The sequence below is a fragment of the Eschrichtius robustus genome, chromosome 18, assembly GCF_028021215.1.
Source record: "Eschrichtius robustus isolate mEscRob2 chromosome 18, mEscRob2.pri, whole genome shotgun sequence".
NCBI classification, from domain to species: domain Eukaryota; kingdom Metazoa; phylum Chordata; class Mammalia; order Artiodactyla; family Eschrichtiidae; genus Eschrichtius; species Eschrichtius robustus.
Window position 1 is genome coordinate 633,521 of NC_090841.1, and position 19,911 is coordinate 653,431.

A 19,911-nucleotide genomic window follows, 5' to 3' on the forward strand; every position below is an offset into this window, starting at 1 on the left:
AACATCATGAAGCTTTTCCCCCCTGTGTTTTCTTCTAAGAGTTTTATAGTTTTAGCTCTTACGTTTAGGTCTTTGAGTCATTTTAAGCTAATTTTTGTATATAGTGTAAGGGAAGGGTCCAACTTATTCTTTCCCATATGGATATCCAGTTTTCCCAGCACCGTTTGTTGAAAAGACGGTCTTTTCTCCATTGAATGGTCTTGGCACTCTTGTCAAAACTCAGCTGAACCATATATGTGAAGATTTATTTCTGAGCTCTCTATTCTATTCCTTTGGTCCATCTGTCTGTCCTTGTGGCAGTAGCACACTGTTTTAATTACTGTGGCTTTGTAGCAAGTTTTGAAATCAGGATGTGTGAGCCCTCCAACTTTGTTCTTTTTCAAGGTTGTTTTGGAAGTTTAGGGTCCCTTGAGATCTCATGTGACTTTTAGGATGGGCTTTTCTATTCTACATGAAACATCATTGGGATTTTGATAGGGATGGCTTTGAATTGTAGATTGCTTTGGGTATTGACATCTTAACAATATTAAATCTTCTGGTTCATGAACGTGAGAGATCTTTCCATTTATTTTGTCTTCCTTAATTTCAGCAGTGTTGTGTAGTGTACAACAAGTGTACAAGTCTGTTGCATCCTCGGTTAATGTTTATTCCTGAGTATATTCTTCTTTTTATTCTGTTGTAAAGTGAATTGTTAATTTCCTTTTCGGACTGTTCATTGTTAGTGTGTAGAAATGCATCTGATTTTTTGTGTGTTCATTTTGCATCCTACATCTTTGCTGAATTTGTTTATTAGACCTACTAGTATTTTTGTGGCATCTTTACCTATAAGATCATCATCTGCAAAAAGAGATCATTTTCCAACTTCTTGTAAATTTGGATGGCTTTTATATCTTTCTTTTTTTTTGCCTATTTACTCTGGCTAGAACTGACAATGATATATTAAATAGCAGTGGCAAAATCTCACATCCTTTTCTTGCTACCGTTCTTAGAAGAAAAGCTGTCAGTCTATCATCTAATGTAATGTTAGCTGTGGGTTTTTCTTATATAGCCTTTATTATGTTGATGTAGTTTCCCTCAATTCCTAATTTGAGTGCTTTTATCCTGAAAGGTGTTGAGAACGTCACATCCTTTTTCTCTATCATTTGAAAGGACCCTATGGGGGGTTTTACTTGTTTCTGTTAATGTGGTGTATAACATTAATTGATATTCATATGTTGAAGCTTCCTTCATTCCAGGGAATAAATCCCACCTGGCATGATGTGGTGTTCTTTCACTATACTGCTGATTCAATTTACTAGTATTTTATTGAGGGTTTTGCATTAATACTTGTAAGAGACGTTGATCTATAGTTTTCTTGTAGTGTTTTCATATGGCTTTGGTATGAGGGCAGTGCTGGTCTCATAGAATAAGTTAGGAGATGTTTTCTCTGGCTCTTCAGTTTTTTGGCAGAGTTTGAGGAGGATTGGCGTTAATTCTTCATAAAACTTTTGGTGAAGCCATCTAGTCCAGGGCTTCTCTTTCTGGGGAAGCTTTTGATTACTGATTCAATCTTATTACTTTTTTTTGGTCTGCTCAGATTTTCTATTTCTTCATGATTCAGTGTTGGTAGGTGGTGTGTTTCTAGGAATTCGTCCATTTCGTCTAGGTTATCCAGTTTCTTGGCATACAGTTGTTTACAGCACTGTTTTCAAATATTTTTTGTTTCTGTAAAATTGATCGTCCTATGCCTACTTTATTTTTGATTTTAGTAAGTTGGCTCTTCTCTTGTTTTCCTAGATAGTGTAGCTGAAAGTGGTCAATTTTGATCTTCTCAAAGAATCACCTTTTGGTTTCTTTGATTTTTCTCTATTTTATCCTATTTATTCACTTATTTCCACTCTAATCTTACTACTCCTTCCTTCTGCTAGCTTTGGGTTTAGTTTTTTCTTTTCTGGTTCCTAAGGTGTAAAGTTAGTTTGTTGGTTTGCCATGCCTTTTTTAATGTGTTTACAGCTGTATATTTCTCTTTTAGCTCTGCTTTCACTGCATCCCATAGATTTTGATACTTTGTTTTTCCATTTTCATTTGTCTCAAGATATTCTCCTTGTGTTTTTTTTCTTTGATCCATTTGTGTTTAGTAGTATGTTATTTAATTTCCACATATTTGTGAATTTTCCAGTTTCCTTCTATTATTGATTTCTAGTTTCACTCCCTTGTGATCAGAAAAGATACTTTGTATACTTTTAGTCTTTTAAAATGTATTAAGAGTTCTTTTTTGCCCTAATATGTGGTCTAACGTGGAGGGCGCTCCATGTATGCTTGAGGAAGATGTGTATTGTCTGTCATTGGGCGGAGTGTTTGTATGTTAGGTCCAGTTGGTCTACAATGTTGTTTAAGTAGTCTGTTTCCTTACTGATATTCTGTATGGTTTTTCTGTCCACAATTGGAAGTGTAGGATATTGAAGTCTCCACCTATACTTACAGAGCTCTCTATTTTTCCTTTATTACATCAATGTTTGCATCATATATTTTGGGCCTCTGATGTTTGGTACATATGTATTTATAATTGTTTCATCTTATTGGTGAATTGACCCTTTTGTCAGTCTATAATGTCCTTCTTTGTCTTGTAACAGTTTTTGACTTAGTGTCTATTTTGCCTGAAATTAGCATAGCCACCCTAGCTCTCTTTCGGTTACTATTTGCATAGAATATCTCTTTCCATCCATTCACTTTCAACCTATGTTTGTCTTTAGATGTAAAATGAGTCTCTTATAGACCTAACTATATGCTGTCATTAAAAAAAAAAACCCAGGCTTCTCTGGTGGTGCAGTGGTTAAGAATCCGCCTGCCAATGCAGGAGACACTGGTTTGAGCCCTAGTCCGGGAAGATCCCACATGGCGTGGAGCAGCTAAGCCCATATACCACAGCTACTGAGCCTGCGCTCTAGAGCCCGCGAGCCACAACTACTGAGTCCACGTGCCACAACTACTGAAGCCTGCATGTCTAGAGCCCGTGCTCTGCAACAAGAGAAGCCACGGTTATGAGAAGCCCGTGCACCACAACGAAGAGTAGCCCCCGCTCACCACAACCAGAGAAAGTCCACGTGCAGCAACAAAGACCCAACGCAGACGAAAATAAATTTTAAAAAAAAAACAACTCACTTTTCTTCCCTCTGTGCCTTTTTTAAAATTTTTATTTATTTTTATTTTTGGCTGCGTTGGGGCTTCGTTGCTGCACACGGGCTTTCTCTAGTTGCGGTGAGCGGGGCTTATTCTTCTTTGTGGTGTGCGGGCTTCTATATGTGTCTAATAGCTTTTTTTGTCATTCATTTCCTCTATTACTACCTTCTTTTCTGTTTACTTGATTTTTTTTTTGGAGGTGACACATTTTGATTCCCTTCTCATTTCTTTTTTGCATATTCTACAGTTAGTTTTTTTTGTGGTTATCATGGGCATTACAAATAACATCCTCACATCTATTTCGAATTGAAACCAGCACAACTGAATTGCATACAAAACCTCTACTTTACATTTCCACCCCTTCTTTATGTTTTGTTGTCACAGTTGCGTCTTTATACGTCGTGTACCCATTGACATGGCTTTATAGTCATTTTATGTATTTGTTCTTTAAATGCTGTGGAAGATATAGAGGAGTCATAAACCAAAATTACAATAATAATACATTTTGTATTTGCCCATGTATTTACCTTCTCCAGAGATGTTGATCTCTTTCACTTTAGCCTGAAGGGTTCCCTTTTGCAAAAAACCCCGAACGATCTGATTTAAAAATGGACAGAGGGACTGAATAGACATTTTTCCAAAGAAGACATACACCTGGCCGGTGGGTACCTGAAAAGGTGCTCAACGTCACTAATCATCAGGAAAATGCAAATGAAAACCACAATGAGATATCATCTCATACCTGTTAGTATGGCTATTCTTGAAAATATAGGAGATAACAAATGGTAGCAAAGATGTGGAGCAATGCAAACCCTTGTGTATTGTTGGTGAGTATGTAAATTGGTGCAGCCACTATGGAAAACGTATGGAGGTGCTTCAAAAAATTAAGAATCCACTAATTCTAATTCTGGGTATTTATTCGAAGAAAATAAACACACTAATTCGAAAAGATATATGCACCCCTGTGATCAATGCAGCAGTATTTACAACAGCCAAGATAAGGAAACAACCTAAGAGTCCATCAATGGATGAATGTTTAAAGAAGATGTGGGGGTGTGGGTGTGTGTACGCACACACACGTATAGATGTCTGTGTATGTAATGGAATATCACACAGCCATTAAAAAGAAGGGAATCTTGTCAGGCCCTAGATGCAGAGAACAGATCGGTGACTGCTAGAGGTGGAGACGGGTGGGCGAGGGGGGTGAAAGGAGGCAGGAGGTGCCGCCTCCCAGTTACCAAATAAGTGTGTCGTGAGGGTGCAGCGCAGAGCGTGTGGCCGCAGCTACTACCGTGGTGTCACGTATTTGAGAGCCACTAAGAGAGCAGGTCTTGAACGTCCTTGTCACAAGAGAGAACTCTGTAACTGTGGTGGTGGATGGCAGCTGGACATTTTGCAGTATATGCAATTATCAGTTCATAATGCTGTACACTGAAATAAGCACAATGTCATATGTCAACATACCTCAGTTTTTTTAAATAAAATTTTTTAAGTTAAAATTAAGTTTTTGAGAAAGAGAATTGGACGTTTGCAAAAACAGCCACCTCTCCCAGTCTTTGCAGACTGTCTGCCTGTGCAGCTGAGTGTTTGGATCAGCCTGGGTGAATGCTTAAGGTACTTTCAGGTCTTCTCTGAACATGTATCTTGCATAAGTGTGGCTTGTTCGACTCCTTTGTATTCTTAGCTGTTTACAATGTCTTAATTTCCTAAAGCATCTCACCCCAGCTTCTCCTTTGAGCCTCAGGCGGGCTGTTGTGTGTCTGTGTCTGTGGTCTCTGTTGCCAGAGCACCTGTAGCTGTTAGTCTCTCTGCAGCCTTCCCAGCCCACTTTCTCTTGCTGCCCGAGTTCCGCATTAGGTAAAACAGCTCTTCAGGCAGCCCCCAGACAAATGAGGACGTTGCGAATAAGGTTTGCTGCGGCCCCTTCGGAGGGAAGGCATTGGGAACTGCGCTGCTGTCTCCAGACCAGGACTGCAGCACGCTGAGCAGGGGTCTGGGCGAGGTCAAGAAATGAAATTTCCTACTGATTTGACTGTGGGTTTCTCTCAGTTGCACATTTGCTTCATTGCTGTATACCTTTGTCCACTTCCCAGAGTCCTATAAGATTGTTTTAACCAATTTTTGGCTCTCATTTGAAATCTCCATTGGGGAACGAGGGCTTAGAGTTTCCTAGTCTGCCATTTTGCTGACATCACTCCCTAGGCATGATTTTTTTAGGAATCATCTGGAACTTATCAAAATGACCACTTATCCCCTAAAGAAATGATTTTCATAAAGTATATATATAATTGCTAAAAGTTTTTTGGAATACTTCTTCACCTTCAGAGCCTTGTCACATTCTTACTACTCTTCAGTGTGGCAAACTCTCCTTTTTTGAGGCCAGATTTGATTTTGAGGAAATCGTTTTATTTATTTGATGAATAAAATAAGCAAGTTAGACACTATAATTTTCGGTCAAAATATCTTAATTTCCATAATAATTCCACTGTAGGCACAGAAAAATTTTTGAGAAATGCACAAATAATGAAGGAATAACTCTGTAAGCTTCATAAGTGATTACTTTGAAGATTATACTTACTCGCTACCTAAGTTTTGGTTTGGTGAAGTCTATTTTAAAGTCTCATTTTATTATTTTTTATATAAATTTATTTATTTTTAATTTTTGGCTGTGTTGGGTCTTCATTGTCGCGCGTGGGCGTTCTCCAGTTGTGGCGAGCGGGGACTACTCTTCGTTGCGGCGCGCGGGCTTCTCATTGCGGTGGCTTCTCTTGTTGTGGAGCACGGGCTCTAGGTGCACAGGCTCAGTAGTTGTGGTGCACGGGCTCAGTTGCTCTGTGGCATGTGGGATCTTCCCGGACCAGGGATTGAAACCATGTCCCCTGCGTTGGCAGGCGGATTCATAACCACTGTGCCACCAGGGAAGTCCTGAAGTCTCATTTTAAATTCATGTAATATGTATCTGCTTATGAAATTCTAAAATGTGCAGTAGGTCCTTGTGAGAAAGGAGTACAGATATGTCTTTGTAATGGCACAAGTGACTGCAAGATAGCCAGGATTTCTCTCTTACTTCTAAAAGTGATAGAATCGTCTAGGGTCTGTCATACCTCTGCAGTTCTGTGACAGCTGTATCTGTGACATGATAACTATATCCTTCTACAAAATTTACCTTTTTTCTAGTTATACGTACGTAGCTTTCAACTATAATAGATTTCAGGGCTTCCCTGGTGGCACAGTGGTTAAACATCCGCCTGCCAATGCAGGGGACACGGATTCGAGCCCTGGTCCGGGAAGATCTCACATGCCGTGGAGCAACTAAGCCCATGCGCCACGACTACCGAAGCTGCGCCCTAGAGCCCATGAGCCACAACTACTGAAGCCCGTCCACCTAGAGCCTGTGCTCCACAACAAGAGAAGCCACCACAATGAGAAGCCCGTGCGCTGCAACGAAGAGTAGCCCTCGCTCACCACAACTAGAGAAAGCCCGCGCACAGCAACGAAGACCCAACGCAGCCAAAAATTAATTAATTAAAAAAAAAAACTGTAACAGATGTCAGTTCAATTGAATGCCTCATTAACCATGTTATATTATTTAAGTTCGTAAAGTAGTGAATTTACCTTTTCAATACTGTTGAGTTACTTTAAATTTACTTTCATAAAAATGTTTATGAAATACTGAAAAATAACTTTATCTTAAATGAAGGAAAAAGAACCTGTGTGAAGAGGTAGTAAGAAATACGGATGATTACTTATCAAATATAATAACGGCTAAAAGATACATTGAAGTGAAAAAAAATGATTTGGATGCAGCTATGAAGATAGCAAGAGAATTAAAATCCACACCTTCTCTAAGAATATACTGTGACCTGAATCAGGTAGTTTTAACCGTTCATAATGTGAATTATTTCTGTGATGGCTTATATTACCTACTTTGGAATATAATATTTAAGACTTAACAAGAAGAATTGTTTTTCAGTTTATCCTAATTTGTATTGGCATCAATTTAGAATTCTTAGGTGTTGGAATTCTAAGATAAACATTAATAAACTTGTTTGACCTTTTATTATTTTTTACCACTTAGAGAAATGGTGCAGTAAAGTCTTTATAACACACAGTCGGAGAACAAGTAGGATGACATTGAGTCGAAAGTTGTTTCTAGGACAGTTGGATAAAAAATGAGACAAGTAAGAGTAGCAAAGTAAATAGGAATATTTTCTTTTTATAAACAGTTAGGTTTGACTGTCAACTCTTGACTTAGAAACTTATCAAGATGCCATTTAGGTTTTTCTCCCAACCCCCAGCTGTGCACCTCAGGAGACAAGGTGATTCTACTCTGCCCTGTCATCTAATCATGTGCCTAGAATTAGGCAGCAATAGAAACATGTTTCTTATGAGATTGTTTGGCAGGACGGGGTTATCCATCGATCCTCTTTGCTAATTTCTGTCTTGCTCCCTTGGGGTGTAGATCCTACTCTGTTGTCTTTGAATCTTCAGGGCCTCATGACCCATAGATGATCAGATATTTGGATTGAACTGAAGTATAAAATAGAAGCCATTGGTTTACCTGCCTCCAGAGTCTTGAACTTTGAAGGAGAAGAGTTTGCCATCATCTTACTTGACCAGGCCTCCCTCCAGCTGTAGTTCTAAGAACAGTAATAGTTCCTGTGTATTACATGTGAGGCATTAGGAGGTGAAAAAAAGTAAAATTTGGTCTTTACCCTAGTTAGCTGCATTAGGAAGATGGGGAAAAAAAAAAAAAAAAAAAAGAAACGTTTGCGAACAGCAGTGCAGGTGCAAAATGAATCTGACCAGAATTTTCCCTGATCATGTAGCTGTATCCCATTTATTAACTAGTGTCTCTTGTTATCTGTTAATACATATCTTCAAAAGATTTTAAGTTTCTTTTGGGGAAAAATTCATAAATTCTTATTTGCATCCCTCCCTTTGCTTGCCTAAAATCAAACACTGAGCACATTAATTAGTGAAATACCTAAAGGGTATAGTTTTCTTTCTAAAATCTTACTCTGTTTCAACGGTATTTATAACAAAGCAAAATGCACATATGAGTGATACTTCTCTTTTGATTTTAGATTATCTGGACTTTGAAATTAACATTTGAGAGTGAATTGTCACAAGTCAGCTCTCTAAAACTAAGGAACTCTCCCAAGTAAGTAAGTTGTAATTCAGGAGAGCGTGGTAATTAAATATAAAAATGTATTAGAGGCTAGATTTATTAAAATAACAAGCAGTTATAAATTGAAAATTTGGGTCAAAAAATGTTTCCCAAATTAGCAACCAAATTAAAATAAGTGTAATTTGTGATAAATTAGAAAGTTATTTAAATGTTCTGTCTTTCAGAGTTTTTAATGTTAGCAACTAATTTTTATTAGGGAAAGTAATAAACTTGTATTAGAACATTTTTTATGCTAAGTATTTAATTTTAGGTTGAATATGAATTGCAGTGAGATCATCTGTATGTTCAACAATATGGGAAAGATTGAATTTGAGGATTCAACAAAGTAAGTATGAGAATGGCAATATGCTATTAGTGTCTGACATGGCGTAAGGGACAGAAGTATTATTTGAGACAGAGAAATTGATGTTCAGTGTAATATTTATGATTCAAAAGCTGAAAAATAATATGAAGGGCAAAATGGTTTCTATCAGTTAAATTCCACATAAACTATTTAAGAATGAAAAGACCTAGAAGGGGTCAGTATTCAATGATATATGTCGGAGTCATCTTTTTTTTTTTATTTATGTATGTATGGATGGATGGATGGATGGATGGATGGATGGATGGATGGATGGATGGATGGCTGGCTGGCTGGCTGGCTGGCTGGCTGGATGGCTGCGTTGGGTCTTCGTTGCTGTGTGCGGGCTTTCTCTAGTTGCGGCGAGCCGGGGCTACTCTTTGTTGCGGTGCGCGGGCTTCTCACTGCAGTGACTTCTCTTGTCACGGAGCACAGGCTCTAGGCACACGGGCTTCAGTAGTTGCAGCATGTGGGCTCAGTAGTTGTGGCTCGTGGTCTCTAGAGTGCAGGCTCAGTAGTTGTGGTGCACAGGCTTAGTTGCTCCGCGGCATGTGGGATCTTCCCGGACCAGGGGTCGAACCTGTGTCCCCTGCATTGGCAGGCAGATTCTTAACCACTGCGCCACCAGGGAAGTCCTCCGAGTCATCTTTGAGATTCATTCATTCAGCGAGCATTGAACACTGATGTTGTGCTAGACACTAACACCCTAGATACTGAGATTTATGCAGAGAAGTTAAACTAAGTAGAGAATGATACACATAAATAGTAAAGTACGTAATTGCTATGATAGTAGTTTGTGCAGAATTTAATGGAGATGCAAAGGAAGGGAATGATCAGTTCTTTGAGATGTAACAGGGGTCTTGGAAAGAGGAGATTTTATTTTCCCTCATCCATGAAAAATGAGTAGCAGTTGGAAAGGAGGACAAAAGGGAGGCAGGCATCTTTGCAGAAATAACTGTATGGGTAGTGAGATCACATACTACATTCAGGGACCTGCATGTATAATTCCATACAGCAGAGGATACATAGAGGCTGAATCCTAAAGACTTTGTCTGTTGTGTGGTGGTATTTGGACTTTATTTCTTAGACCTGTGCTATCCAGTATGGTAGCTGCTAACCACGTGTGGTCATTTAAATTTAAGTGTAAATTAATTAGAACTAAATAAAGTGAAAAATTCAGTTCTTTGGTTGCAGTAGCCACATTTCAGGTGCTCAGTAGCCATATTTGGTTAGTGGCTATCGGATAGTGCAGCACAATTTCATTATTGCAGAAGGTTCTGTTGGACAGCACAGCTGTAAATAATAGAAAGCCACTAAAAGATTTTTAGCATGAAAGTAAAAATAATTAGGTTACATTTGTAGAAGATAACTCTAGTGACCATAGAGGGTTCTTTGGAAGAATATGAGGCCGAAGGCTGAAGGATGGGTTAGGCTGTTATATAAATAGTCTCAGCAAATGATGAGAAACCAAATGTAGGTAGTAGCACTGGAGAGGAACAAATGCTGAATAGGGAAAAGTGGTGTAACTTAGTAACTGTTTGGGTGTGGGGAATGAGGAAAAGGGAAGCATCCTCAGTGATTTATAGGTCTATATTTAGTGATGAATTGTGATATTATTCACCAAGTTTGGAAATACAGGAAGAAAAGAAGTTGGGGGGGGGGGGGGAAGATAGTGGGATACGTTGAGTTACTGTTGTTTGCTAGGTATCTCGGGAGAAATGTCCAGAGGGAAGTGAGTGTATGTGCTGAAACTTAACAGGAGGTTCTGGATTTCATTCTTGGTTTAGGAGTAGTCAGAATGTAAATGGTTTAGAAACCCCCAGAAGAAAATAAGTTTATTCAGTTGTAGGTGGTATGACCCCTAAGGAAATCGTCCCCCAACAAGCATCACGTTCATTAGTCTGAGGAAATAATGAGGGTCCAGCCCCCAGCCTTACAAGTTGAGAAACAGACATGAGCAGATCTTACTCTAAGCCAGGTAAACTCATGTAAGCCAAGTTCACAAAACTGACATATAGTCAGAATGCCAGTTTATTAACTTAAGGGGCAAATATAATTGCCACAGGGACTAGAATACTTATGTTGGCATTCTTTTCCAATATCCAGACAGACACAAGAAGCCAAATCATCAGAAGTTGCTTTGTTTGAGGTGTTTTTCGAATAAAGGGAATAAGGTTTATCGAATAGCTGAACAGTGTTGGTCCTGGACAGCCCGCTACATTCCTTTCCCCCCAGGGGAGACCGTGCCAGAGGCCTCGAGTACCAGTCCTTTGGCTCAGCTCATCTTCCCCACATGTGGAGCCCTGGCCTCTATTTGCCTCTGTGACTTGACTTCTTGCACTTTCGTGGATGATCATGCTTTCCAGTCAGTACGTTCTTCTAGGTATTTTCATAACTTGAATATGGTTACTCTCAAATATTTTTAGTACCGAAGGGTATTGTCTCTTTAAGAGTCTGTATTGATCTTGGCCTTGGTTTTAAATTTAACTCAGAAGTCTTTTAAATTTCTTCCTAGTTTTTAGGGAAAGTATCACTGTAGCCTGCCTCTACTGATGATGGATGGTAATTAAAGAATGGGTTTGCCCAGTGAGAGCAAGTATTGCAGTGGGTCAAGGACAGTGCCCTGGAAAAAATATGAAATTTTAAGACAGGGAAAGGGTAATCTGCAAAAAAACAAAACAAAACCAAGAAGGGGTAGGAGAGAGTCGTGTTCTACAACTAAGAGGAGAGGTCTGTGAGACAGGTTGATTGACGGCGTTAAATGTCTCAGTAAAGCCAGACAAGAGTTACTGTAAAAAGAAATGTTTTAGATTACAGAGTTGTCAACCTATATGAATCCTCAGAAGGTGTTTGGACCTTTAGTCAGTCTGTATTAAGAGACAGGTAAGATAGGTCTGCTGAATCCAGTTGGGTTTTTAGGTTCTTATTTCTGATTTCATTTGGCTTCTTTTTTTTTTTTAATTTATTATTTATTTATGTTTGGCTGCGTTGGGTCTTCATTGCTGCACGTGGGCTTTCTCTAGTTGCAGCGAGCGGGGGTTACTCTTCGTTGCAGTGTGCGGGCTTCTCATTGCGGTGGCTTCTCTTGTTGTGGAGCATGGGCTCTAGGCGTGAGGACTTCAGTAGTTGTGGCTCGTGGGCTTAGTTGCTCCTTGGCTGTGGGATCTTCCCGGACCGGGGGTCGAACCTGTCTCCCCTGCATTGGCAGGCAGATTCTTAACCACTGCGCCATCAGGGACGTCCTCACTTGGCTTCTTAAATGGTGATCTGTGAAGAAGCTAAATGTGTCATGGGTTAACGAAAATTAAAGCTTTTGAGAATCTCATTTTTTTGATAGAATATCTATACTTGTAGATTTGATAGCCCATATCTGTGTGGATTTATGAAGAAGGTAGAAAAATTTGTAGATTAGTGGCTGTTGAATAATCATACCCAAAGGATTCAGACTGATGGTGATTTTTAGCCTAGATGGAGATTTCTAGTAGTTTTCTCAGGATTGTACCTCTCACTGCTTCCTACACTTTATTTTTAAGCCAGTGAATTAAAAGAAGAAATAATCTTAGCATAGTTTAAAATCAAACACCTAAGCCAAATCAAAATTTGGATAATTGAAACTGAAAACCTATATCCACTGTTCTTTTAGGATCAGATCATTGTGACATGACTGTATATCAAGTTCTTTCTTCAGCTTCTCATTGATTTTACCTCTTGTTGACCTTTTAAAACCCTTGGGCTTGCTTGGGAATGGGCAGAAGTTTCGGGATACTGGAAATGTTCTAAAATTAGATTGTGGTGATGGTTACCCAACTCTAAATTTAGTAAAAATTAATTGGATTTTATAGTGTGTAAATTATATCAATACAGCTGTTTAAAAAAATACCTGTGGGACACCTATACAGCTTTAACTCTTTGTATGTGTCACAATACTGTCATGTGGAAAGGGAATGGTTTTAAGGTGGTTATAAAAAAATTATGAAGTGATTTAAAGTAGCCTCTATTTTTAAACAGATTTGATCCTCAAGAAAGTGAAATGGGACAGAATGTTCAAAAGAAATATAATCATAAAAAGGAATTTTCTTGTAGTGGTACCTACCCATCACTAGAAAAGAAAAAGGTTGACATTTCTATCCTAACTAGTGAAGCTCCCCCACCAACTCCTTTGCAACGGGAAAACAGTGATACGCATTTAGAAGCAAAACACTTCCCACCACAGAACGAGGTTGTTGCAATAACCCCCTGTGAAACCGTTGCTGCTTTGCCTCAGGCGGGACCGAGCCCTGATGTGATCATCGAAGAAGTCATCGAAGAAGACCTGGAAAGTGAGTGAAAATAGAAAAGCAAGGAAACAATATATTGTGTCTGGAATTAGAAACGAAGTTAGTTCCTTTTTGTCACTGTACTTAACAAACATATTGCTGTTATCTTACACCTCATTCTGAGTTAATCTGTTGATTGCATGCCCCTACTTTCACATTTTCCAAAATTAGGATAATTTTTAATGCAATAATATAGCTAAACTCTAATATTTGGTTTAATTAGGGCGTTTGACTTTTTAATGTTCCACATACAAACCGCTATAAAAGATGAAAATACTATAAATAAGTGACAACCATAGTAGTAGAAGCAGTCTGATGACTTTGTCCTTAAATTTAAGAACAGCATATCTTAAATCTTTGTTCTGAGATACAGTCCTTTATAAAATGAACTATCATGAATGTAGTAGCATCTGTTAATAATGTTTGTTAACGTTTAAATGTGTCATAATTGTTTGATTAGATTTCCAGTGTTGGTGTTCTCCCCATCAACATCAGGGTGAGATACTACTGTGTGTAGTTACATTGTCAGTCTTCTTTAGGACCATTTTCAAGATCTTTGGTTTTCTCCTCCCCCCCCCCCCCCGCCCCCGCTCCCAGTCTATTTCATTGATTGAGTTTCCGGAATGGTATTTTGAATACAAAAAAAAGGACATGCTGTTTTCTCTCATTTCCACAGTGTTATTATTATCACTGATTATCTCAGTGAGTTAAGAGAACTATCTGGACTTTGCCTGCTGATACAAGGGGGTCTTGCCCTTCCAGTATTTTGCCCATTCAAGTACAGCTTTTTAAACAGTATGTTAAGTCTGCCACTGTCAACGTAATAAAACTAATAACAGTTGCCTTTATTTTCTCTTTTGACGAAGCATGCTTCACAGATTATCTTGTGGAGACACCTAGATATCCAAAAGAGCCTCTTCAGAAAAAATCGTCTGTTCCTTTTGGATCAAAAGCAGGTATGTTAACAACTCTGAACTTGATGCAGCAGAGTTGATACATAGTAACTCTTATGGAGAGGGAGGCAGTGAGTAAAATGAATTTTACTAATAACTAAAACTTATTTATTTATTTATTTTTGCCACGCCGCACGGCTTGTGGGATCTTAGTTCCCCGACCAGGGATCAAACCCAGGCCCACAGCTGTGGAAGCGTCGAGTCCTAACCACTGGCCCTCCAGGGAATTCCTAAAACTTCTTCCTTTTTAATGTTAAAAGTTCTGGCTGTTACTGGCAAAAATATTTCTGAAATTTATAACACTGCTCTCAGCTGTCTCCCCAGTTACACATACTTATCTCTTTACCTCATCCTCAGTATGGGTATTATTCTGTGTGATCTGTATTGGATAGGTAAAATGATCTATTTGTTCAATTTTTATCATCTATCTATACTTCAGTTCCTCCTAGTCTTTGTTTTTTAAACATTTTTACTAGATATACTAGCACACCTACATTGTTCAAAAATTAAATATATATATATTAAAATACCCTGTGAACCTTTTCCCTTAACCTATTCCCATTCCATTTGTCTCTTCCTCCCTTCCAGTTTCTTTATTCATATTTGAACAAAAACACATATATTATTTTTCTAATTCTCATTTTTGGTTGTTTTTGTACACAAAACACAGCATGCCATATACACTGCAGTGCTTTTTTAATTCCTTTCTTTTTTCCTTTTTTTTTTTTTTTTTTTTGTCTTGGCCACGTCACATGGCATGCGGGATCTTAATTCCCCGGTCAGGGATCGAACCTGTGCCCCCTGCAGTGGAAGCGTGGAGTCTTAACCACTAGACGGCCAGGGAAGCCCCTTAATTCTTTCCTTAACATTATATTCTGGAGATCTTTTCATATCAGTAGAAACACTTGGCTTAATTACTGCTGTATACAAAAAGTTTCTCACTGTCTTTTATTCTGCCCCACCCTTACTTCCACCAAAACACACATATCTCCCCCTAAATGCTGCTCAGTATGTTGGCTTTCCCAGACTTTTTTTCATACTTCTCCAGCCTGATAAGATTTAAGATTCAAAGTGGCTATGAGCTAATTATTAGTTCTTTCAGTTTAGTATAGTTTAAACAGGATTTTGGGGGCTATATTAGAAACGTCGTTATCAATGGGGTTCTGAGTTTCAATTATGTCTATAAATAAATTCTGAAGTTTTGTTGTAATACAGTAGAGTTACAGCATATACTCTGACTTTAGAACCTAACTAACTACTTGAACTTCAATTCCACTTATTTAACATATTTTGCAAATAAAATAAAATGTTTGCAGTTCAGGTTGCTAAAGAAATCATTGTGGAAGTGGGATGTGTTTGTTTTATCAGTCTAGTTACTGTTTGGGGTTTGGGTTACCTTTTGTGGGCCTAGGTATTCTAGAGTTTGCAGTGCTACAAGACACATTCTTTCAAAGGATACTGCATTCAGTTTCTGTGAATTCTTTCCTGACTTTTGGCTTATTAATGTGGTTTAAATATTCTCATCCAGGTTCTCCAGAGCTAGTTTTTGTAAGCCATGTAATACATCCTTGCCACTTCTACATTCGGAAGTATTCACAGATAAAAGATGCAACAGTATTGGAAAAGAAGGTGAAGCAGTTTTGCAGTAAGAGTGTATACCTTGATCCTTCAGACATTTTGGAGCTAGGTAATGAAATATTACTCTTAAGTTAAAATATGAAGCTTATTTAAATATTGTAATATTGGCCAACCCCTATAGACTTTTTGTAATACAGATTTGTGCAAGCATAAAGGTTTTGGAATTATTTAACATAGGTTAAATTTTATTTAGGTAACTTAGCTAAGTATTAAAATCGACTGTTTTTTTTTTTTTGTTCTGCTCAGAGATACCTAGTAGTAATATTATTACAGTATACAGTATACATAATTCCAGTATTTTTAATGTCATTTTAAAATGATTTTTAAATATTTTTAGTATCATTGCCAAGTTTAACTGGAGTCATAGTAATTTGGAACTTGCTTTCTTTTTTTTAATGTTGTTTTCCATTATGGTTTATCGCTGAATATAGTTCCCTGTGCTATCCAGTAGGACCTTGTTGTTTATCCATTGTATTTGTAATAGCTTGCATCTACCAACCACAAACTCCCACTTCATCAAATACCAAATATGGTATTTGTCTTTCTCTTTCTGACTTCACTTAGTATGATAATCTCTAGTTCCATCCATGTTGTTGCAGAGGGCATTATTTTGATCTTTTCTGTGGCTGAGTAGTATTTCATTGACCACATCTTCTTTATCCATTCATCTGTCAATGGACATAAAATTGACTGTTGAGTGAGCTATACACAAAAACTCCATTAGGGAGTAAGGTGAGATATTTTTTAAATTACAAAACCCATGATGGGTTATATAACTTGTCCCCTCATCTCCAGAGAAAAGTATTCGTCTCAGTGTTCCTTGTAGTATGACTACCATCCCTTGCTGTCCGCATGTGAACGTTGAAGATGTCATTGAACACCTGAGTGAGATAGATGCAGGGCAGTGGCATCCATTTCCTAGGGCCACATAGAGGGTAATTGGTAAATTTAATCAGTCCATCTTAATTCTAAGGCTGTGTGTAATTTGCTGTAATTTAGGCTTTCATTACAAACGTTTTCCTTGTAACACTTGATTAAATTTGATTGTACTCTGTAATAAGATGAAGCTATGATTTGTTTGATTTATTAATAGAGCATTTTTCTCATTCTGTTACTGTCAATGCCTATATATAACTAATACCAAAAACTACTATATTGTCCGTTCAGCTTTATATATTAGGTTTTTTAAAAAAAATTTTTAATTTTTTGGCTACGTCGGGTCTTGGTTGCGGCACGTGGGACCTTTCATTGCAGTGCGTGGGCTTCTCTAGTTGCAGTGCACGGACTTCTCTCTAGTTGTGGCATGTGGGTTTTTCTCTCTCTAGTTGTGACGCGTGGGCTCTGTTGCTTGTGGCACTCGGGCTCTCTAGTTGAGGCACGTGGGCTTAGTTGCCCTGTGGCGTGTGTTATCTTAGTTCCCCGACCAGGGATTGAACCCACATCCCTTGCATTGGAAGGCGGATTCTTTACCACTGGACCACTGGGGAAGTCCCTATAGTAGTTCTTTAAAAGTGTTACTAACTCTCAGCTCATCTTTGTAGCTTATCAGAATATCAAGACTAGAATCATCATATACTTCTGATAAAAATGAATAATAATTTTTAAACTTAAAAAATAGTGTTTAGGGACTTCCCTGGTGGCACAGTGGTTAAGAATCCTCCTGCCAGTGCAGGGGATACGGGTTCGAGCCTTGGTCCAGGAAGATCCCACATGCCGCGGAGCAACTAAACCCGTGCACCACAGCTACCGAGCCTGCGCTCTAGAGCCTGCGAGCCACAACTGCTGAAGCCCGTGTGCCTCGAGCCCATGCTCTGCAACAAGAGAAGCCACCACGGGACTTCCCTGGTGGCGCAGTGGTTAAGAATCCACCTGCCAATGCAGGGGACATGGGTTCAATCCCTGGTCTGGGAAGATCCCACTTGCCACGGAGCAACAGCCTGTGTGCCACAACTACTGAGCCCGCATGCCACAACTACTGAAGCCCACGTGCCTAGAGCCCTGCTCTGCAACAAGAGAAGCCACCACAATGAGAAGCCCGTGCACTGCCATGAAGAGTAGCCCCCGCTCGCCACAACTAGAGAAAGCCCTCATGCAGCAACGAAGACCCAAAACAGCCAAAAATAAATTAAAAAAAGAAAGAGAAGCCACCACAATGAGAAGTACATGCACCTCAACGAAGAGTAGCCCCCACTCGCAGCAACTAGAAAAAGCCCGTGTGCAGCAACAAAGACCCAGCGCAGCCAAAAATAAATAAATAGAATAAATTAATGTAAAAAATAGTGTTTAAATTCTGAATGTCTAAGGAGGGAAGAGTGTAGCGTTAAAGTTAATTTTTACGGCTGCAAATAATTCTCTAAATTTAATATATGCACAAAAGAGCTCAGTTTAGATTTAGAAAATGTTCTAAGAAAGCCAAAAAGTCATCCTTTAAGTTGTCAAGGATAATTATTATTTCAAGGTAGAGATACATGATTTAAATACTCATCTATCTTTTTTCTTTTTCTTTCAATTTTTTTATTTTTGGCTGCGTTGGGTCTTCGTTGCCGCACGTGGGCTTTCCCTAGTTGCGGCAAGCAAGAGCTGCTCTTCATTGCGGTGCACGGGCTTCTCATTGTGGTGGCTTCTTTTGTTGCGGAGCACGGGCTCTAGGCGCGTGGGCTTCAGTAGTTGTGGCTCACAGGCTCAGTAGTTGTGGCACACGGGCTTAGTTGCTCCAGGGCATGTGGGATCTTCCCAGACCAGGGTTCGAACCTGTGCCCCCTGCATTACCCTGGATTCTTAACCACTGTGCCACCAGGGAAGCCCTCATTTATCTTTTGAGAAATTAATGGTAAGGGAAGAAATGTAATATAATGCTTTAGCAGAGTATCCTCTTGTTCCCTTTTCCTACCTGTGTTCTTCATTATAAAGAACAACAGATGACTTCAATAGACTTTTATCTCATCTGTTGCAAGAAAGAATAGTTTAATAGCATATAGTTTAAAACTAAGAATATTGGTTATATGGTATATCAGCATAAGAGAAGGGTTGATGACAATCTCAAGGCCAAAACACATGTTTTGGTAGAACTTAAAAGGTTGCCCTGATGTGCCTCTCAACTATCCTGTTTTTATTAGCCTGTATAGAGGGGATTATACAGCATCTCTCTGTATATAATCAGTGATCAAGTCTTACCAAGTATATCTCTGATGCTAGCTGAGTCTTTAAGAGGATGGGCTCTAAGACTACCTGGGTTCTCTTCCTACCTCTTCTAAATAGCCATGTGGCTTGGGCTGGGTTTTCAGCCTCTTTTTGCCTAGTTTCCTCACCTATAGGATGGAAGCACCATCTCCATGGGGTTGTTGTGGGGAGGAGGTGAATTAAAACACAAAATACTGAGAACATTGCTGAGCCTATAGTAAAAATAAAAATTCTTTCTAACTTGATCTTTTTTTCTGGTTATTAATTTGTAATTCATCTGATCCCTCTATAAGGGAAGACCATAAGGTCTTCCTCTGCTGCTTGGTCCTTGGTTCATCTTCCCCTTCTCTGAACTCCACTGTGTATTAATTTCTTAATTTTGGCCTTTACACTCTGCCTTTCTTGGTTTCTTTACTTACACTCCCCTTTTACCAAGAGAATGTCATTGCTGCTTCCTTTATGCTACTAAAGTATTTTATAGATTTCGGTATATATATATATCTGCACTTGCATGTGTGTACATGCACAAAGACAGGTCTTTATTGTTATAAGTACAGTGTATTATAGTCACTTACTTGCCTGTCTCCTTTCCTTTCTTGAGCTTCTTGATGGCAGGACGGTCTTACTCATCTTTGTTATAGTTTATAAAACACAGGTCCTCAGTAAAGGACTGCTGGCTTTGTTTTCTTTGTTTTTACCTCCCCGTCTAGGTCATAAGTTTCTGTGTAACAGAAACTGCCAAAATACACTACCTTTTAATCCCTCTCATAGCACTTGACACAGTACTGTATCATCAGTTAATAAATGAATTAAGACTTCTTAGTGGTGGAACTAATGTACATGTTTGTAAATTAGAGCTAATTAGATATTTTTCTTCATAAACATTGATAATGACTTGTCTCCATTATTTAGGTGCAAGAATATTTGTCAACAGTATTGAAAATGGAATGTGGTGTCGAGGAACTATTACTGAATTAATTCCAATAGGAAGTGAAAGTATTAGAAAACCGTGTATTCCAACCAAGTTCTCAGTCCACAAAGTTGCACTAATACAAATATTCATGGTAGATTTTGGAAATTCTGAAGTCCTAATTGTTGCAGGGTATGTTATTTTATAATTACTATGTGTTCGTG

At 38.7% G+C, this 19,911-nt stretch overlaps 1 protein-coding gene across 1 annotated transcript in view; it reads left to right on the top strand.

Moving 5' to 3' along the window:
- The window catches only part of RNF17 (ring finger protein 17), a 116,987-nt gene that overhangs the window by 15,421 nt on the left and 81,655 nt on the right, over positions 1-19,911 (top strand). Inside the window, exons 7-12 of the mRNA XM_068527037.1 lie at positions 6,860-7,031; positions 8,247-8,323; positions 8,601-8,675; positions 12,699-13,009; positions 15,488-15,646; positions 19,690-19,879. Of these exons, the coding sequence (XP_068383138.1) occupies positions 6,860-7,031; positions 8,247-8,323; positions 8,601-8,675; positions 12,699-13,009; positions 15,488-15,646; positions 19,690-19,879 (984 nt within the window). The remainder of the gene's footprint in view (positions 1-6,859; positions 7,032-8,246; positions 8,324-8,600; positions 8,676-12,698; positions 13,010-15,487; positions 15,647-19,689; positions 19,880-19,911) is intronic.